At 35.0% G+C, this 20,445-nt stretch overlaps 4 protein-coding genes and 1 pseudogene across 6 annotated transcripts; all 5 read left to right on the forward strand.

The window, feature by feature from the left end:
* The first annotated feature begins 3,129 nt into the window (after positions 1 to 3,129).
* On the forward strand, positions 3,130 to 7,337 carry LOC120183769 (splicing factor U2af large subunit B-like). Of its 3 annotated transcripts, none has more exons than XM_039188401.1 (13): positions 3,130 to 3,342; positions 3,657 to 3,925; positions 4,041 to 4,145; positions 4,337 to 4,437; positions 5,025 to 5,095; positions 5,177 to 5,224; positions 5,316 to 5,375; positions 5,457 to 5,517; positions 5,602 to 5,714; positions 5,790 to 6,236; positions 6,330 to 6,465; positions 6,751 to 6,818; positions 6,985 to 7,122. In XM_039188401.1, exons 1-13 carry the CDS (start codon positions 3,211 to 3,213, stop codon positions 7,120 to 7,122), a joined length of 1,749 nt encoding a protein of 582 aa, XP_039044332.1. In that variant the 5' UTR covers positions 3,130 to 3,210. The 3 variants fall into 3 exon arrangements, with proteins under 3 accessions (XP_039044332.1, XP_039044333.1, XP_039044331.1); XM_039188402.1 differs by having other exon boundaries at positions 5,180 to 5,224; XM_039188400.1 differs by having other exon boundaries at positions 5,316 to 5,517; positions 6,985 to 7,337.
* Positions 7,338 to 8,179: 842 nt separating this feature from the next.
* On the forward strand, positions 8,180 to 9,630 carry LOC120183770 (annotated as a pseudogene).
* A 971-nt stretch (positions 9,631 to 10,601) lies between these two features.
* Positions 10,602 to 12,241, forward strand: LOC120183795. Its single transcript, XM_039188425.1, has 3 exons — positions 10,602 to 11,244; positions 11,343 to 11,681; positions 11,762 to 12,241. Exons 1-3 carry the CDS (start codon positions 10,957 to 10,959, stop codon positions 12,239 to 12,241), a joined length of 1,107 nt encoding a protein of 368 aa, XP_039044356.1. The 5' UTR covers positions 10,602 to 10,956.
* A 616-nt stretch (positions 12,242 to 12,857) lies between these two features.
* LOC120183774 lies at positions 12,858 to 13,487 on the forward strand. Its single transcript, XM_039188404.1, has 2 exons — positions 12,858 to 13,166; positions 13,260 to 13,487. Exons 1-2 carry the CDS (start codon positions 13,068 to 13,070, stop codon positions 13,485 to 13,487), a joined length of 327 nt encoding a protein of 108 aa, XP_039044335.1. The 5' UTR covers positions 12,858 to 13,067.
* Positions 13,488 to 17,161: 3,674 nt separating this feature from the next.
* LOC120183771 (sulfite exporter TauE/SafE family protein 3-like) lies at positions 17,162 to 20,053 on the forward strand. Its single transcript, XM_039188403.1, has 12 exons — positions 17,162 to 17,495; positions 17,595 to 17,754; positions 17,886 to 18,086; positions 18,175 to 18,239; positions 18,329 to 18,368; positions 18,436 to 18,497; positions 18,577 to 18,663; positions 18,747 to 18,797; positions 18,966 to 19,187; positions 19,304 to 19,397; positions 19,492 to 19,632; positions 19,751 to 20,053. The coding sequence occupies exons 1-12, from the start codon at positions 17,274 to 17,276 to the stop codon at positions 19,831 to 19,833; spliced, it is 1,428 nt and encodes a 475-aa protein (XP_039044334.1). The 5' UTR covers positions 17,162 to 17,273; the 3' UTR covers positions 19,834 to 20,053.
* Positions 20,054 to 20,445: the final 392 nt, after the last annotated feature.

A 20,445-nucleotide genomic window follows, 5' to 3' on the forward strand; every position in this document is an offset into this window, starting at 1 on the left:
CATGCATCCCAGACTGAAAAGTTACGCTGGAAATGAGAAGAGAGAAACGAAAAAGGAAATTTGAGATCGAAAAGGAATTTGGTGTTTAGAATGAAATTGAGGAATGTGTTGCAAGTTTTAAAAGTTGGGGACCTAAATGCAAGCGCCTGAAAAGTTCAGTGATCATATTGCAAACATACTAATAGCAGTGTAACGGCGTGAAACGGTCGGTTACGTCGGGGACCATATTGCAAATGGACTAAATGTTGGAGGATTTTATTGTAAGTTTTAAAAGTTGGGGGACCTAAATGAAAGCTTTATAAAAGTTCAGTGACAATTACTATACTTTACCCTTATTTTTATAGTTTCATTATTTTTTTCAAAATCATACTAAGTATTTAGTTATCTAGCTAATTATTTTTATAGTTTCATTTTTATTTTTTTCAAAATCATAATAAAAGTTATATTTTGACTTCATTTGATCATTTACTATTAAAAAATTAATTATGAAGATGACGTGTCATTATAAGGTAAGGTCATATCATCATTTAAAAATAAAAAAAGTAACATAAGCAGTTATGTCTTTTACGATGGATGACTGACTAAAAATAATTAGATGATTAAATATGTAATTTATCCAAAAAAATAAAAATGTAAATTCTTGTTAGGATTGATATTCTTTTTATCTATTTATATATTTACATGAATACGAGTCAAATAATAATGGTAACGTGCTTATATTAACATTTTCTTCAATAACTTAATTAGTGAATGTTTAAAAAATTATATTTAAACTCTTAAAAAGTGTTATATTTACAAAATATGAGATCTTTCTAAATTTGAATCAAATTAAATATAAATAAAAAGATTTATTTTTAAATCAAATTTAGATAGATTAAAAGTTTGAGCCGACTTTATCCATGATAATCTTTAAATATATTTTTCAAGTTTCTCTATAATATAAATTATATTAATTTACTCTTTATTATTAAATAGATGAAATTCTTTTAATCAATTTTCATATTTTAAAATTTGTTAAAATGTTTATAATTTTTCAAATTTTAACATAATTTTGAGTCACTTAATATGTTTTAATTGTATTTTTAACCAAAAAATAGCAGTATAATACACGTGTTTAATGGAAATTAAACAAAATAAAAAAATATTTAAATAATTTTTAAGAATATTTAAATCTAAATTCACGCACACGTATAAACTACGTTGTTTGAATCTGAATTATCAAGAAAATAAATTTCTCTTTATCACTTAAATCACCCCAATAATTTTAAATATTTAAATAATAAATGATAATAAAACATAAATTTAATAGTTTATTCTAAAAATATTAAAATATATTTTTATCAAAATATTATTTGATTAAAATATATAAAGAACATGCTCGTTTTTTTTACAAAAAAATTTAGGTCGGGAATGGCCCCCCAGTTTAGGCTCAGAGCATACATAAAACTCAATTGAGATTTATATAGGAATTTACAGATTGACTACTAAGAGTGACAATTATAGGATTCAAACTTAGTCTTACAAGCTCAAATTTTCGAATCTCAACTACTTGCATCAATACTAGTTGGCAACATGCTCGTCTTTTAATACAAATATTAATTATTTTTTAATAAAGTATATAATGAAAATATTTTTATGAAAATAAACAATTAAAATATAATTTTTATTTAGGGTGTTTAAAATTAAAAGGTGATATTAGGTTTTTCTTTGCTTTAGTTTTATCTTTTTGCTTTTTATCATCTTTAGTCCCTTTTCTTCTTTATTATTATGATCAATGTTGATACTAATTTTAATGTTGATCGTCGATCGTTGATATTCATTTTTTTCTTTTCTTTTATTATAAATATCTTTATTTTTTTAATAATTTCGTCTTTATGACATTTTTTATTTTTTGGCACGCTTTTTTTTATTATTTTATCGTTATTTTCGTTTATCTTTTTTGTTATGGTTGGATTTAACATCGTTATGACTGATCAAGATAGCGGTTATTTGTTATTATGTTGATCTTCCCTGCTTTGGACTATCGTATTGGATTTGGATACGTGATTTGCGTTCATGGATATTTTTTTTGTCGTTCAAATATGATTTGTAGTTTGTCAATGGCCTTTCAATAGCTTCATTCACTTTTGTGGTTCATTTACTGATGTGATCATATCTATTCGTATATACCTTATGTTTGAGTATGGTCATTTTATATGCTTAGTTTTCTTGTATGGTCACTTTTGTGGTTATTTGGTTAGTTTTTAACCTTTTCATTGTATGATCATTTTATATGCTTAGTTTTATTGTGTAAATAATTATAGAAAAATGTTATTGTTATATGCTTAATTTACGATTATGATCATAAACTTTCATTGTATTTTAGACTCTTTTTTATTTTATTAAAATTAGCGGCTTCTATTCAAAAAAAATTAAAACATGATATTAATTAAAAATATTTTATATATTTTAAATGTTTTAATAAAAATAAAGGTATAATGATAAAATTATCCCTAACGTTTACACAAAAAGTCATTGTGTACTCTATTCTTTTTCCCAGAGTATTTTATCCCTTGGTGTTTCAATTTTTTATCAAATCAGCTGAATGAAAATCATTAATTAGCTAACAATCAACCTATATTATTGACTAAACATTTTCACATGTATTTAATTGATGATGTGACATAAGCCATGTCATTTACATAGATTGATTGTTAGTTAACTAATGATTTTCTTCAACATGATATATTTTGACCAAAAATTTAAAACGTTTGAAGTAAAATGCTTCAAAAAAAAAAAAAAGAATAAGTTGTAAAACAATCATTTGTACAAATAGTAGTGGTATTTTTATCATTATGTCAAAAAAAATTCTTTTTGTGTAACAAAGCTCGTTGTGGTTGATACTTTCAACCTAATCCACTTTATTCGTAAATATTAGGATTTGAACTCTCAACATTGTTTAGTCTTATTCACACTAAATATCTTTATATTTGAGAAAATATATATTTTATACTTAGAGAAAAAAATAATATTCTTTGTATTTATTTTATAATTAAATCTAATTTTGATACCAAAATATTGTTTAACCCTAAATTTTAAAATGAATTCTATGCAAAGTACGTACGTAGCACATAAATCTCTCAAAGGGGCTTGTATTTTCAGTACTCGCAACGACTAAACAAAATCAAAGAGAAAACCTAAATAGTCTAAAGACTGCCACCAAAAAAGAAAATGACCGATTACGAAGCTTGCTACCAGCGTAACGGAGAGGATATTGGAAATAGTAATGGCGGCGTTCCCTCTCCTCAGCCTCGCGAAGGTAGTCACGGTGGACTTGAGGATCACCGCGATTCCAAATCTCAGGTACGTTTGTATGACTTCCACGAGCTTAAAGTTAGGGTTCCTTCCCCCGTCTCAGTTTAAAGCCGTTGATATGGATTGTTTTGTCCTTTTTGAAGAATATGTAGAGGAATTTTAGGTTGGTTAGTTTCTAGTTTCCTCTTCTTTTACATGCCATTTTACTTGTATGAGTGAGCTCATTTATGAAAAGCAAATATATTAGGGTTAGTCTTATTTTAAATTAAGTATTTTTTTCGCAAATCAAGTTCTTTTAGGCTTTTAGCTATGTAATTGTTGATTTCATATTCATTAATGTTGATATGATTAACTATTTGCAGCATGGATCTCGTGAACAGGATAGAGGATCTTCTAGAAGTAGGGAAAAAGAGAAAAGCCGCGATAGGGGAAGGGAGAAGGATTCTGATCGCCATAGGGACAGGGAAAGGGAGAAGGAGAGGGAGAGAAGTAAGGATAGGGACCGGGAAAAGGATCGTGACCTTCATCACAGAGATCGACATAGGGATCGGAGTAGGGAGCAGAGTGAGAGGAGGGAAAGAAGAAGAGATAGGGATGATGATGATTATCACCAAAGTCGAGATTATGATAGGTAGCATAAATTAATTAATTTAAGCTGCCTTTAATTTGATTACTCTGTTTACATTATTCTGGTTGTTCTTATTGCTAGTTGTTAAAGCAGTTGTATTTCTAAATGCTGTTTACAGGCGAAGGGATTATGATAGAGACAGGGAGAGCAGGAATAGGCGTGGGTCTCGTAGATCCGAACACAGATCAAAATCAAGGTCCCGCTCTCGCTCACCCTCGAAGAGGTAGATTATAAAGAACTAGATAATTTGTAAAATGTAATTTTCATTGTTTTTACAAATCGAAGCAGCATTTGGTTCCTTTTAGAATACTTGTGTTCAACTCTTGTATGTATTATGGTTAATGGACAGTTTAAAGTTTTTTGCCCTGGTTCATGTTTTCTTGTCCCTGATACACTAATTTTATCTGTCTGCAGCAAAAGGATTAGTGGCTTTGACATGGCACCTCCTGCTTCAGCAATGTTAGCTGCTGGTTCTGGTGGTGGTGCTGCCCCTGCTGCAGTCACCTCCACTTCAGGTACATATGCCTTGACAAGTTCTAAGATTTCTATATTTTGTTAACTGCCACTGTTCTTTTGGTTGATGATGTCTCATGTATTGTGGGAAGTTCGTACCAGAAATCTGGTATGCATTTGGTAAGTTGTATTTTTTTTTCCATCTTGCATATACAGCCTTTTAAGCTGCAGTCTTTAGAAGGGGCTTTAATATTATTTTATATACTTGGTGAAATAATTCTGGAACTGAGAGAGTTTTGGTTTTGTCTTGTGTTTGGTGTTTGTTTGTTTGTTTCTATGTTTTTGTCTTTGTTGTAAGAAGGAAATGGCGTGAGCCGACTTCTGTAGCTTTTGTGTACAAGGAGGAATCAATGCACCGGTTTAATGGTATTGTTCGTCTTTCCACTGGCAACTATTGCCTTTTTGGGTAGTCTTGCAAGTATTTCTCAAGAACTTGCTTATGGTGTGTTCTTTTTCTTTTTGTCTTTAAGAGGTTCAAATATGCTATGGGAAAGGAGGCATAAAAGTCCTTATGCTGGATCAACTGCTATAGGAATAAGACCGGTGTTTATAATTTTATCCTTACATGAAATCTGAATTTCTTTTGCAGTCCAGGTTCCAGGGAATAATCCAGCCCTCCCTGGAGTATTTCCGAACATGTTTCCTCTGGCAACTGGTCAAGTATGTATTTCTCTCATTTGAATGAGGTAGTTGTGAGCTCTCTATGTTCTCAAACTTTGTATAAACTTTGGTTCTTTGCAGCAGTTTGGTGGTCTCCCTCTAATGCCAGTTCAGGCAATGACTCAACAGGTTTGGTGTATTATGCATACATTTGGAGTTTAGGCCTCTTCTCTAGAAAATAATTTTCTTAAATTACACAATGATTTATCTTTTCATTCAGGCTACCAGGCATGCTCGTCGTGTTTATGTTGGAGGGCTTTCTCCTACTGCAAATGAACAGGTTTTACTCTGCACCGTGCTTAACATTTTCATTGTTATAGTTGCATTAGTGCTGGAGCTGACCCTAAATATTATATTACAGTCAATCGCGACTTTCTTCAGTCAAGTTATGGCTGCAATTGGTGGAAACACTGCTGGTCCTGGTATATGGAGAAGTTTTTTATCTATTGGTTGACTAAAATACCTGCTTTATGTCTCTAGCTGCTCATTATTTTCTTTACATTCAGGGGATGCTGTTGTTAATGTCTACATAAACCATGAAAAGAAGTTTGCTTTTGTAGAGATGAGATCAGTCGAGGAAGCTAGTAATGCAATGGCCTTAGACGGGATTATCTTTGAGGTATTTTATTTTCTTTGGTTCTTCATAATGGTCATTTAAGTACAAAAAGTTGCAATGACCTGTTTGAGTTTCTAGGGAGCGCCTGTGAAGGTTAGGAGACCCAGTGACTATAACCCTTCTCTAGCTGCAACTCTTGGTCCAAGCCAGCCTAGTCCTAATCTTAATCTGGCTGCTGTGGGTCTATCTCCAGGATCTGCTGGTGGGCTTGAGGGTCCGGACCGCATTTTTGTGGGAGGGGTTCCATATTACTTTACTGAAGTGCAGATCAGGGAGTTGTTAGAGTCTTTTGGACCCCTTCGTGGTTTTGATCTGGTTAAAGATAGAGAAACTGGAAACTCGAAAGGCTATGCTTTCTGCATTTATCAAGATCTGTCAGTTACGGACATTGCTTGTGCTGCTTTAAATGGAATTAAAATGGGTGATAAAACTCTCACTGTTAGGCGAGCAAACCAAGGTACTACCCAGCCTAAAGCTGAGCAAGAGAGTATCCTCCAACATGCACAGCAGCAGATTGCTTTGCAGGTAAGATGCAGTATTACTTATTTTTTTACTAACTTGTTTGTTGAAATTATCATCTTAGATTATAGGCTAATTTGCATAGTTCCCCCCTCTCAGAGGCTTATTTTGCAACCACAAGGTGTGCCCACAAAGGTTGTGTGCTTGACTCAAGCAATTAGCGAAGATGATCTTAGAGATGACGAGGAGTATGGGGATATCGTTGAAGACATGAGACAAGAGGGTGGGAAATATGGTAAAATTCTTCTTAAACTACTTGGTCCATCCTTTTGTAATTGTCTGTCCTTTTCTTAACATGCTAATTATTGTGTATTTTTATTAATTTCCCCCTTTTTTGTTAGTATGTTTGTATCTCTGTTCTACGGCCCTTTATTGTTCCCCTTGTGTTATAGAAGGGTCGAGTTTAGATTACATAGACAGGAGACACATTAACCCTTTATCTGCATTTTTTATACAGTTTCTACTTAACTAATTCCTTCAATAAAATTGTGGATTTGAAATTCACACACGTGGTGTGCAGGTGAATTGGTGAATGTTGTCATACCCCGACCCAATCCAAACGGCGAACCATTACCAGTTGTTGGGAAGGTCAGTGTTTGATATTGTTCTTCCATGTTTATCATTTTTCTAAAAAGCTCAGTTGTTTTAGTTATCACCTGCACTGACAGAATGCTTCTGATAGTTGCACTTGTATCCCTACGTTCCCCTTGGTGCTGACCTGCAATTTTATATATATATATATATATATTTGAAGGTATTTCTGGAGTACTTGGATGTCGAAGGTTCGCGAAAAGCCCAAGCTGCAATGAACGGAAGGAGATTCGGTGATAATCAAGTAATCGCGGTCTTCTATCCAGAGAACAAATTTGCTCAGGGGGAGTATGATGCGTAATGTCCTATCTTATCTACTAAGCGTTATAGTTGGACGAACTGGTTCTTTCTTTGTTTAGATTTTTGACTTGAGATAATTGATAAGATGTAAGAATTTTATCAATGACAGCCCACCTCTTTTGTAATTCTAATGTTGGTTTTGCACTTAATGTCAAAGTTTGTGTGATGCTATGCTCTAAGCAAAAATTATTTCGTTTGTTGGTGTTGCATATTTCTTGTGATTTCTTTGCCTTTTGATTTTCTTCATCTTTGTACGAAAGAAGTCCTAACCTTAGATAAAGGAAGAACCGAATATATTAAATCTGTGAAATCTCACCTAGGCTACGGATCGCTTTACTATAACTTTCTAATGGATGAAACACCATCGTTTAAACGGTAAAATGTTCAATTCCTCTTGCACGACGTTTTGGATTCGAGTTTGTAAATAGAAAAAGGCTACATTACAAATTTTATCCTTTAACTCAAGACACTGAGAAATTACCTTATTAGTCCTTACTATTAACAATTTCAATTTTCTCAAAACACTTTAAAATTCAATCTAAAAATAAAACTCATAAAACTTTAATCATTATGATATATAATATCTATAGTCAAATCAATGTGAAATTAAGGTATATTATTCGTCTCCTTCGCCACTTTCCCACTACTATGAATTTGTAAGAAGATGTTCCATCGTTAGGAGATTAAAGGGTATCCGAAATCAAAGTTTTTTTTTAACAAAATTAAAGCAAAATTTAAAGTCATTTCATAATTATAAAAGATATATGTCCAATCATAATTAATAAAATTGAAATTTTTAAAATTTTAGTGATCAAAATAGGAAAGAGAAAAATGATCGAGTGATAAAATATTTATTTTATAAAATATAATCAGACCTAGTAATTGTTAGAACTTGAGTCATAAAAAAATAATATTTTTATCATTAAATCACTCAATAAATTTAAATATAAAATATAAATTTATAGTGTATTGCTTGGACAAGGTTTAATGGTTGTGAATCCTAAAATCTTATAACGTTAAAACAAATTAAACAAGAACATCAATAAAAATCTTCAATTGGGTGAACGCTGGCCATTGTTTAGCTGCTCTCGTGTCTTCTCCCCCTCTAAAACCCTAACCAAACCCTCAAAAGAGTCCCCAAACAAGATGTCTTCTATTCGTCTCAGCCAACTCCGCCGCTTTTCGACCACCACCAGTGCAGTCGCCGCCGTTCACTCGTCCTCAATTTCAGTTTCCCAAGCCAAAAACAAACTCAGCACCGAATATGACCCTGACAAAGCCCTCGAAATCTACTCCTCCGTTTCCAAAAACTACACTTCCCCTTCTTCTTCCCGCTACTTTCAAGACCTCACCGTCCGCCGCCTCGCCAAGTCCCGCTACGCTCAAGACCTCCGTTTCCAAGATTTCTCAGGAGCCTTTTCACTCTACGCTCATCAGGTCGTATGGGATCGCTGGATTGTTAGATCATGCCATCAAAACTTTCCATCAAATGGACCAATTTGGTACCCCAAGATCAACCATTTCTTTCAACACCTTGCTTTAAGCGTGCAATCAGTCAAAGCAGTTTGATAAAGTCCCCCAACTGTTCGACGAAATTCCCAAGAAATACAATGGTGTTTCACCCGACAAAATTTCCTATGGGATTTTAATTAAAGCTTATTGCGAAGCTGGTCATCCGGAGAAAGGGCTCGAGGTTTTAAGAGAAATGGAAAGGAAAAGCGTTGAGGTAACTACTGTTACGTTTACAACAATTTTAAACGGTTTGTATAAGAAGGGAAAAACAGAAGAAGCTGAGAAGTTGTGGATGGAGATGATGAAGACCGGTTGTGAATTAGATGTTGCTGCTTACAACGTTCGGATTTCAAATTTTCAAGGCGGTGATCCGGAGAAAATGAAGGAATTGATTGATGATATGAGCAGCATGGGGTTGAAACCGGATACCATTAGTTATAATTATCTAATGACTAGTTATTTTAAGAGAGGCATGTTGGATGAAGCTAAGAAGGTTTATGAAGGATTGGAAAGTAATGGTTGCAACCCAAATGCGGCTACTTTTAGGACTATGGTGTTTTATTTGTGCTTAAATGGATTGTATGAACAAGGTTATAAGGTGTTCAAAGAGAGTGTAAGGTTAAATAAGATTCCAGATTTTAACACACTGAAGCATTTGGTGGAGGGATTGGTGAAGAAAAAGAAGATCAAAGACGCTAAAGGGTTAATCAGGACGGTAAAGAAGAATTTTCCTCCGAACTTCTCGAGTGCCTGGACCAAGCTCGAGAAAGAACTTGGTTTGGTTTCTTATAGTGCTGCTAATGCTGAAGTTCAAGAGGCTAAAGAATCTACAGGTTAGAAGTGATATTATAGCTGTTATTTGCTGGTGGTTTTGAGTTTAGCTGCTTTCACTTATCTGCGGCTAAGAATGATTTGATGAATTATGCAATCAGTTATATGCTAATTTCAGGTAAAGCTACCATAGAAGAAACTTGAATGGTGGGTAGTTTTGCAAATGAAAAATCTGCTTTAATTTCAATGATTGATGTCACATTTCCATATTTATATCCAAATATCGCTTCATTGTGTACATTGAAGCGTGTGTATAACATTTGTGTCTTCGATATCATCGTCGTAGTCGTTATCGTCGTCAACCAATTAAAATCCTCATATGATTCTTTGATCAACACAGAGGAAATCTTCCTCACTTTCCCTCCCACTGCATAATCGACAACCTCGCCAGAGATTTGCTCGCTGGCTGTGATGACCTCGTTATCACATTCTTGCCTTTCTTCTTTTCATTTTATCGCTTTTAAACACTTGGAATAATAATTTCTTAAACTTTTTCTTCTAGCTAACTTTAAACTCTTATAACTCTCGATATACTTTTGGCTTTGGAAGTTCTGTATCAAATGAAGCTCACATGGCATACTTCAACTTTGTCGTCTAAGAATTAAGAAGCCCAAACTTCATATTTTGATTATCAATTGGTACAAAAATGAAGTTGGATTAGCGTAACAAAATCGATTAAATTATATTAAATTAAGCGTTAATTTCATAATAAGTCCTGGAGATATGTCTCGATGGTCCGTGAAAAATGATCTAATGACTCTTTAAAGTATCACCATCATATTAATAAGTCACTCTATCAACCCGGTCATTAGGTTGCGCATTGAATGTCAATTTGAATAAGATGTGGGACATAGTGAAAAAATAAGTCAAATTAAAAACGTGTGTATTTACTACAAGGAGAATTTGTATCTAACATATTAAGAAAAGACTTATGGCCATTGTTTGTTTTTAACACTTCAGATCCAAGCTATTCATGCTGTAGATACATACATGTTTACAATTTGGTTAACGTGATTCACTCCATATCTGATTAAACCCTTAAAATGAGAAATAATTTGATGAAAGGACATGATTGATACTCTAAGAATTCAATTAGAATGATTTAAAGTTTAGACATTGATTTAGAATCTGGCAATAGTTTGGGGATTTATTCTGCAATCAACCCTTTAATTAATCAAGTGAATGGAAAATTTTCAAGCAATCCACTAACAATTAACGAACTAAATCAGCTCCAATATTATGTAAATCATGCCCACACAAATCCTACAAGCAAGGAGAGCCCATAAGGCAAATCCCTTGCCCGTTCATTTCCCACACGTACGTCCCGATTTTCACTCTCAATAAACAAGATCGTGAAGAAGAAAGGTAGGGTACTTGGTGTTTCCATCACTTGAATTCCCTCTCGCTTTGCATCTCTAACCAAATCACTGATATACTTATTCATATATTCACTATCCGTCTCGTTTTCTTTTTCTTCTTTTACATTTGTTAAATGAGGAAACTTTGTCCTAACATCGACAAAGAAGATGGCCTCGAGACAGTTCTCGAGGTCCCGGTGCCGGAGGAAATGTTCACCGGCATGGGAAACAATCTTCAAGCCCGGTTGGAAAACATGTTAACATGGATGAAAGCTCAAACATCTGATAAGTGGTCTCAGCCGATGCTAGCGGGTCGGATTAGCGAGCTGCGGTTCCTTCTTTACCTTGTTGGATCCCCTCTTATCCCTCTCCAGGTGCAATTAGGCCACTCTGTTCACAAACCTGTCAAGGACTGCTCAATTGTAACTCTTCTCAAGAACTCTCATTCTCACGTTTGAATTTGTCAGCGTGATTTCTTATACAGTATTATCTCACATAGATTAAATATTGGATTGTGCAGCAAGCTTCAACAGCAAAATACATAGTGCAACAGTACATAGCTGCAACAGGCGGACAACAAGCATTAAACGCAGTGAACAGCATGTGCGTAACCGGTCAGGTGAAAATCACAGCATCGGAGTTTCAGCAAGGCGATGTAAACGTTAAAGTGAAAAGCACAGAAGAAATAGGCGGATTCGTGCTCTGGCAAAAAGATCCAGATTTATGGTGCTTGGAGCTTATAATTTCAGGTTGCAAGGTTGTTTCTGGAAGCGATGGCAAACTTTCCTGGAGGCATTCTTCTAATCAAAACACTCCCATTTCAAGAGGCCCTCCCAGACCCTTACGCAGATTTCTTCAGGTATCTCAAATTTTCTGGAAAAATTCGTATCCTATAACATAAAATCGAGCTTATTTGAGTCTTGGTATCTTTTCAAGTAGGGTTTGGATCCAAGATCAACTGCCAATTTGTTTATAGATGCCACATGCATAGGTGAGAAGATTATAAGCAATGAAGACTGCTTTATCCTGAAGCTTGAGACTAGTGCAGCCATCCGTGAGGCCCAAAGCGGACCGAACTATGAGATAATCAATCACACAATCTGGGGTTACTTTAGCCAGCGATCGGGTCTCATGATTCAATTCGAGGATTCCAGGCTATTGATGATGAAGAACAAGGATGACAACGACGTGTTCTGGGAGACGAGGACGGAGTCGGTAATGGATGACTATAAAGCAACCGATGGCGTCAACATCGCTCATTCTGGGAAAACAAGCGTCACGGTGTTTAGGTATGGCGAGCAATCGGCTAACCACAAGCGGCAAATCGAAGAGAAATGGAAGATTGAAGATGTTGATTTTAATGTTTGGGGTTTGACGAAGGAAGATTTTCTTCCGCCATCTGATCCACAAACTATATAGTTTAGAAGCATAAGAAGAAGAGAAATTTACATTTTTCTTTTAACTTTTTTTGTTTTGAAGAGGACTAAAGAAAAAGCAATGGCTTTGGCTTTACACGATAGAATTTTGTTTTAATACAAAAGAAAATTTTGAAGCTTCTTCATATATTCATTTGTATTTCAAGTCCAGATTTCATTCCATTTGTATTAGAAAGATAACGCCATGTAATTCCGATATCTTTCAAAAAATAATTCCAACAACCTTAGATGAAAATAAAAATTCTCCGACTCCTTACATAAGAATTTATTTTTCAACTACATTATGTAAGGAAATTTACCTCGAATAGCGGGAAAAAGGCGGCGTACAGAGTTGGTAGCTGCATCTAACGAGAATTTGTCAAGTATCTTGTAAAACCGTTAAATCTGTCTCGATAGATCAACGGTCAAAATACTTCGCAGTTGAGTAAAAGATCAAGTAAAGCGGAAATAGTCTAGTGTGGTGGCCAGCAAAATAGTTACATATAATAAAATATTAATTGCTTTTCCCATTGATCTCCACTGCTGAGACGGCAAATCCAGATCAATCATCAATTGCCTTCTTGAATGTTTCCTACTCTAATCCAAACTCATCCCTTAGTAGTATAACTCAAAGGTAAACAAATAAATTTGCGAAAAGATTGGAAAAAATTTATCATTTACATTTTGATTCGAGATGAAGGATGAGGACACTCTGCCCACATCGGCGACGGCGAATTTGAAGAAGGAAAGTTCAGGTTCGAGTTTATTTGGTAAATGCCGGTGCAAGTTCTGGGCAAAACCCGGCCATTTTGTTGCTCGCATTATGGTCTATGTTCAACGGCACCGTTACTCTGCGGTGGTCAGCCGGCAATCTGAACCGTCTTACCAATGATCTCCATAGCCCCGTCCACTATGACCTAGATGTCCTCCTATTTTACTCTCAATTGTTTTGTATTCCTCGTCTCTAAATTTGCTTTTTATCTCTTTTTTTTTTTTCTGAATTGTTTTGTTTTTCTTGGTAGGAAATGGAAGAGAGAGAGAAAGTGGTGAAGCACATGTGGGATGCGTACAGTAACAGCCGCCAGATCAGATTACCGAGGTTTTGGCAAGAGGCGTTCGAGGCTGCCTACGAGGAGTTGACCAGTGATGTGCCCGGGGTTAAAGAAGACGCAATTACTGAGATCGCCGAGATGTCCATACGATCCGTTGATCTTTACCATCCTCGCATCCAATCAATGGTGAGAGTTTAGGGTGTTCTTCTTCTGTGAATTAATTATTTGTCATAATTTTTTTCGTTCTTATCGTAGTTTTTTTGTGAGATAGAATAGTAGTGGCTATTTAAGCATTAACGATGGTCCAATTTACCTAAATTGGATTTCCCTTCATTAGAATTGACTTTATTGCCAACTAATATTTGTTTCTACATTTACCATTTTTTTATGAATATGCAATTTCAATTTCATTCAATTTTCTTCATAACGCCATTGTGTTTCATTCAATTTACCATTTTTTGTGTTTCTACTGAGAATTAGTAATTAACCCTTCTCATAAAGCTTACAAAATCCTTCCCTTTCAAATATTCAACACGAGTCTCCTGCAAGACAGCCCATCTAAACTCTAAATCTTTATGGTCCTTCACTTTCTCATCAAATAATTGAAACACATCCTTTTTGACAGCTTATTTCTAAGTAGGAAGGAAATGATACATAAATTAGATTATATAAAATTCATGAATCACAAGCAGACAAAAGAATCGGACAACACATGCATACCGAAAAATAGGTAAAGTCAAGCCTAAAAGGCAATCACCACAAATCACGATAGAAAAATAAAAAGACAAGCACAAAATGTTAGTGTAGATTTTTAAAGCATTAATAAGTTAAAATGTAATTTCGTTTCACGAGGGAAGCAATATAATTTCCTCAATTTCTTAATTACAGTTAACGGTGAGTGACTCATTTATTATAAATCAATAATGTTATTGATTGATTTATTATTTTTTAAATTTTAGTAAAAAAAATAAAAAATTATTCAAATATTAATAACCATTTATGTAGTTTACCCTTATTACTTTTAATCTCATCACAATGAAGTGAACCGGTGGATCAGAAAATTCCAAAAGCAGCAAAAAGACATGAATATATAGTAAAGACTAAAGAAGGAAACGTGAGAGAGGATTTGTTTGGAAGTACCTACGTTGGTATTAAAATTAGGGGTAATTAAAATTGAGAAAATAACCTCAGTGACCAAAAATCCCAGATAATATATGATTTTGATCAATTTTTTTTGGATTTGCGAAAATGACCAACAAAATCGCAATGCGATCTCTAATTCGCATTGCGATCTCCAGTATCGCAAATTCGTGTTCCATTTCGCGGCGATTTTCCATTTCGCGTTGCGATAGTCTACAGTTGTCGTTGCGATAGTTAAAAAAAAAGATTTTGTTTCTTAAGAATTTTCTCTAAAAAGATAGTATCAGCGCGGACATGTCGAAGACACGTATTACCACGACCACGACCCCGACCCCGACCCCGGCCCCGGGTCCGACCCGACCCGACCCGACCCGAGACGAGACGGCTGCGGCGCACGAGAGTCCCTCTTGTTCTCTTTCACTCAACAAGGAAGTGCAAAATCCAAGCCTTAAATATCATTCCCAATAGTATTTTCAATACTATGTGGGATTGAGAATTACCCCACTTTTTCTAATTTTTTACTTTTAACAATGTTTTGAAACAAGTAAAAGTAGTCCTTTAATTTGATGACTTTGCTTGCATATATAGCAACTTACATTCTTAATAGTAATATACGTAGATATCATGTGCTTAATTTAAGTAGCATAGGTTATCATCATTTCTTCAAGTATAAGAATACAAACCCGACAGAACCTCCACCAGAACCAATCATGCAACGCTTGTGGCAATGAACGTTATTCAACTCTTCAAGCAACAATCTTCACAATATGATTGGTAATGCTCAATCCCACATAGTATCGGAAATACTATTGGGAATGGTATTTAAGGCTTGGATTTTGCACTTCCTTGTTGAGTGAAAGATAACAAGGGGGATTCTCGCGCGCCGCCGCCGCCGTCTCGTCTCGTGGTCGGGGTCGTGGTCGTGGTCGTGGTCATACGTGTCTTCGACACGTCCGCGCGGATACTATCTTTTTAGAGAAAATTCTTAAGAAACAAAATCTTTTTTTAACTATCGCAACGAATTTGGAAAATCGCAACGACAACTGTAGACTATCGCAACAAATTTGGAAAATCGCAACGACAACTGTAGACTATCGCAACGCGAAATGGAAAATCGCAACGCGATTTTCAACTATCGCAATGCGAAATACAACGCGAATTTGCGATACTGGAGATCGCAATGCGAATTAGAGATTACATTGCGATTTTGTTGGTCATTTTCGTAAATCCAAAAAAAGTTGGTCAAAATCGTATATTATCCGGGATTTTTGGTCACTGAGGTTATTTTCTCATTAAAATTCGATTCAACTTGAAAAATTGATCTTTTTTATTCGATTAGATTTGAATTGATTTTAAATTGTATTTTTATAAACTCAACTCAACTCGAAAAATTTCAAATTCGAATCGAGTTATAAAATAGAACTTAAATAACTCAAATAATTAGTATAATGATTTTTAAGTTTGAGTCTCTTGGCTTTGTATGATATATGTATATCACATATGAAAAAAATATGAAGAAATATATATGTATTGTATATAGTTATAGAAGTTTAGATTATAATCAACTAATATCATAATATTATAAATATTTACAAATAGATTTAGACAAAAACTCGAACAATTTGATTAGACTCTCAAAAAATTTAAATGAAGTTTGAGTTATAAAATAAGACTCGTCAACTCGAACAACTCGAATTTTTTTAACTTGACTCGATTTGGCTTGATAAAATATTGACCCCTAATTAAAACAGTTGAAAGAAGAAGCCAAGATGGACTGAAGCAGCTATGAAGTTTCATGGATTTGGCGTATAAATCGGCATTAAAATTATAGTACCCCAAGGCTTATACCTCGGGGCTGAGTTCCCTTTTACTGTAATTTTCGATGATGCCTGTTAATATTACTTCTTGTTCCGTACTAAAATGTTTGAAAAATTTGTATGCAGCTTCGGAGAAGTTTCCTCCAAACATAGCTCGCAGCCTTGCCTTTGATTGTTTCATTTCACTTCCAACACCTATGTTAGCGGTAGAAATCTAAATGAAGAGAACATTCTATTCATGAATAATTCGTATAATATTTATTTATTAAGTTAAATAAATAAGTATGCATATAATTTTTAGTTCGTTTAATAAGTGTGTTCGGTTCGTTTATGTTTACGAACAAACTCGTTTATCATATTCTTTTGCCTTTTATTTTTTTTATATTTTAAATATTAGTGAAGGTAGAGACTAAATTGAAAAGAATAGAGCTTTGGAGTTCAATATGTGAAGCTAAAAGGAGCTTAAGGACTAGTGGTGTGATTTCACAATTTCTAAACATATAAACGAACATGTTGGCGAACATATAAATGAATATGTTCATATACATGTTTGCAAACATTAAACGAGCCAAATACAAATACTTTAAAAAATAAACAAAAGAATACAAACATAACTTTATTTATTCAAATTCGAAATATTTACACCCCTAGATTTAGCTGGATTTATGATGAATGACAGACATGAATATATCCTATACAATCATATTTTAATTTTTTTATATATTTAAAATATCATATCTTATATCCATGTTTACTTATATAATCAACCGTAGTTAAAACTTGCAGTTAGTACGAGAGGATCCGAGGAACTGTGAGGTGGGGTAAAAAGCAGGGAAGGAGTATAGAGACATTTATAAATGTAGACACCAGGGATAGTACCAATAGAGTGAACTCATTGCTTCTTCATATTTTCTTATTTTCTCCCATGTTGTAATCTATATTGGTACCAGAGAGGGATAAGAAGAGAATTGAGTGAACTTAAAGCTTCAAAAAAGTTCTTCAATTGAATTGCTAATTCTTTGAATAGATGGCTGAAATTAAGGTTAACAGAAGATGGTTGGCATTCATGGCATGGAGAGTTTTTCTGGTTCTTGTCGTGATGAGCAATGTGGGGATAGCAGAGAGATTACTGAAAGACAAAGGGAACCGACATGTCCCCAAAGAGACTGTTAAAACACAGGGATTTCTTGTTAGAGTTGTCAATTTCCTCTGGCAAAGTGGGAAGTCTGGCTATGAACCTGTCTGGCCGGTAAGTAAAGCCGTCAGCCGATTATCTTACGCAACAGCTAATTCTTTTCAAGATTGGTAAGTTTGATATATATGAATTTATTAATCACTGTTTGAGCAGGAGATGGAGTTTGGTTGGAAAGTAGTTGTGGGATCGATCGTCGGATTCCTCGGTGCAGCATTGGGCAGCGTTGGAGGCGTTGGAGGTGGTGGGATTTTTGTGCCGATGCTCTCTCTCATTATTGGCTTCGACCCAAAGTCGTCCACCGCCATTTCCAAGTGTGAGTTCAGCTTTTTTGCATCAACATTGCATGATCATGACATGATTAACATTGTAAAACTCGAGAATTTATGCTGATCGTTCAGTCTTTAGCACTAATCACGTTTATAACGAGGATTTTTATGGTTGCAGGTATGATCATGGGTGCCGCTGGATCAACAGTATATTATAACCTGAAACTTAGGCACCCAACCCTGGAAATGCCCCTCATAGACTATGATTTGGCATTGCTCTTCCAGCCCATGCTTATGCTTGGAATCAGTATTGGAGTTGTTTTCAATGTCATGTTTGCTGATTGGATGGTCACAGTTCTGCTCATCATCCTCTTCATTGGTAATAAGAATTAACACCGTTTTTGGGCTAAACAGGTATATGTAACATGGTTTTCTCTGATATAGAAGCATAAATTTGTCGATGCCAGGTACATCTACGAAAGCCCTATTCAAAGGTATAGATACATGGAAGAAAGAGACAATGATGAAAAAGGTATAATTTTCCATTTTTCCTTCAGTTTTCCTTGGATTGCTTCCCTTTGGCATAACATATTAATAAGGATTTTGATATTCTGTTTTCAGGAAGCCGCTAAGTCCGAAGTAGACGAGTCCAAACCGGACGGTGAGTGTTGTAAACCTTATCTATAGAAATTATCGCAAATGTATTATGCTAAACTCAAGCATTGCAGATGGAGATGAACAGGACTATAAACGGCTACCAAGTGGCCCTGGGAACCAGCCAGTTGACGAAGTAAGTTCAAGGACAGTTCGGTTTTCGTACAACTATAGTCTTTGTTATAATTGCTTATTGTTGTTATTATTCAATTCAGGTATCTCTACTGCAAAACATATACTGGAAAGAGGTACTGCTGCTTGTCTACGTGTGGATCAGTTTTCTTGTTGTTCAGATAATCAAGGTGTGCTAATATTGTCCATATCGTTACGAGAACAATTTCGATGATCTTCCATGTTTACATAGTCCACATGTTTGTTTCTGCAGGAATATCTTCCAACCTGTTCAGTCATGTATTGGGTTGTGAACTCTTTGCAGGTAAAATATGGAACCAATTCTTATGGCTATTTTACAGTATGATTGATCCATGTTATTGGCTTGGAATAAAGCTTAAGAAGCACTGGTTTACAAATCAGAAAATCTAGAGTTTCTTGGGGCTAAAAGCTCAAGACTCGATCGTTATTGTTTCGTTTTCTGTTTTAATAGATACCCATTGCTGCCTCCGTGACACTCTTTGAAGCCGTAAGCCTATACAAGGGAACCAGGGTGATTGCATCCAAAGGAAAGGAAGTCATAAACTGGAAGGTATATCAGATTCTTTTATACTGCTCTTGCGGAATTATAGCCGGTATTGTTGGCGGCCTGCTTGGACTCGGAGGTGGCTTCATCTTGGGTCCCCTCTTCCTTGAGCTAGGAATTCCTCCTCAGGTACACTTCAGTACTACTTACATTTAGTATATTATGAGACAAATTTGTTGTGGTCCAAAAATTATTCTTCAGTCTTCATGGTAACCGAGTTCGACATAGTAACATATATTCTGCAGGTAGCTAGTGCGACATCAACGTTCGCTATGGTATTCTCGTCCTCGATGTCAGTTGTACAATATTATCTTCTCAACCGTTTTCCTGTCCCATATGGTAAGTGGATATATCAGTGAAAGATAACTATTATGATTGGTTTTTTCAGCAATATCAGTGAGAGTTTCAATGTAACCTTGTTTTTCCTCTGCAGCTGCCTATTTTGTTCTCGTGGCAACAATTGCTGCCTTCACTGGCCAGCATGTAGTCAGAAAGATTATTGCAGTCATCGGAAGAACATCGATTATCATCTTCATACTTGCTTTGACGATCTTTATCAGTGCAATCAGTTTAGGTACAACAGCTCCTCGCTTCCTCGAGGCCTTACAAGTTACCTTGCAAAGCCAGTCACTTGAATTTGAACCTCTCAAAATGCCAAGATCCTGATCCCATTTTCATGAAAATTGTTGCAGGTGGAGTTGGCATTGTTGATATGGTTGAAAAGCTGGAAAATGGAGAGTACATGGGATTTGAAAACATCTGCAAGCTATCTTGAGTTATTTTCTTTTCGTTTTGCCTTGTTGTAGGTGGAATTTTCTCGGTAGAAAGCAACTTCATCATCCACACTGCATTTAACTTTCAGCACATCAAAATCAAGTGTTTTGTCAATTTTTTTTACCTAAATAATTTGGATTTTTAAATGTGTTGTTCGGACATTGATTTTCTTGTCCACTGTATGCAAAAAATTCATCAGCTGAGCTTATTTATTGGTTTCTCATTTTTCTTTCTTCTTATGAAGTTTTATTTTACGGTGGTTCCTAATTATGAACAAACCCCTTCTCTTTATATATATACACATATATATATATATATTACTCATAACTATATCAAACAAGACATTGATTAATCAAATCAAAAAGTTCTTAAAAACCATTTCAAAAGTTGAAAATATCGCACCGTCCCTCGAAGTCGCAAAAATTTAAAAAAAGGCAGGGAAGAAAATTAGTGGAAGGGACAGAGCGTGCCCCAAAATTGGGAGCCCATAACCTACCTGTGAATGCCACATATTCTGGACCCAGATGAAATATCAATTTACTAATATACCCTTCAAACATTCAGGAAATAAATTGAATCCACTGTTATATATTGGACACTTAGGGGTATTTGT

The sequence above is a fragment of the Hibiscus syriacus genome, unplaced genomic scaffold, assembly GCF_006381635.1.
Source record: "Hibiscus syriacus cultivar Baekdansim isolate YM2019G1 unplaced genomic scaffold, ASM638163v2 tig00112812_pilon, whole genome shotgun sequence".
NCBI lineage: Eukaryota > Viridiplantae > Streptophyta > Magnoliopsida > Malvales > Malvaceae > Hibiscus > Hibiscus syriacus.

Bases quoted from the DNA above. Each gene is read 5' to 3' on its own strand.
- LOC120183769 (XM_039188400.1), top strand. From the start codon at position 3,211: ATGACCGATTACGAAGCTTGCTACCAGCGTAACGGAGAGGATATTGGA. The intron at 3,926-4,040 runs GTAGCATAAATT...TGCTGTTTACAG, and splicing joins CAAAGTCGAGATTATGATAG to GCGAAGGGATTATGATAGAG. The intron at 5,096-5,176 runs GTATGTATTTCT...GGTTCTTTGCAG, and splicing joins TTCCTCTGGCAACTGGTCAA to CAGTTTGGTGGTCTCCCTCT.
- LOC120183795 (XM_039188425.1), top strand. From the start codon at position 10,957: ATGAGGAAACTTTGTCCTAACATCGACAAAGAAGATGGCCTCGAGACA. The intron at 11,245-11,342 runs GTAACTCTTCTC...TGGATTGTGCAG, and splicing joins CTGTCAAGGACTGCTCAATT to CAAGCTTCAACAGCAAAATA. The intron at 11,682-11,761 runs GTATCTCAAATT...CTTTTCAAGTAG, and splicing joins CCTTACGCAGATTTCTTCAG to GGTTTGGATCCAAGATCAAC.
- LOC120183774 (XM_039188404.1), top strand. From the start codon at position 13,068: ATGTTCAACGGCACCGTTACTCTGCGGTGGTCAGCCGGCAATCTGAAC. The intron at 13,167-13,259 runs CTATTTTACTCT...TTTTCTTGGTAG, and splicing joins ACTATGACCTAGATGTCCTC to GAAATGGAAGAGAGAGAGAA.
- LOC120183771 (XM_039188403.1), top strand. From the start codon at position 17,274: ATGGCTGAAATTAAGGTTAACAGAAGATGGTTGGCATTCATGGCATGG. The intron at 18,369-18,435 runs GTGAGTGTTGTA...CAAGCATTGCAG, and splicing joins AGACGAGTCCAAACCGGACG to ATGGAGATGAACAGGACTAT. The intron at 19,633-19,750 runs GTACAACAGCTC...AAATTGTTGCAG, and splicing joins TATCAGTGCAATCAGTTTAG to GTGGAGTTGGCATTGTTGAT.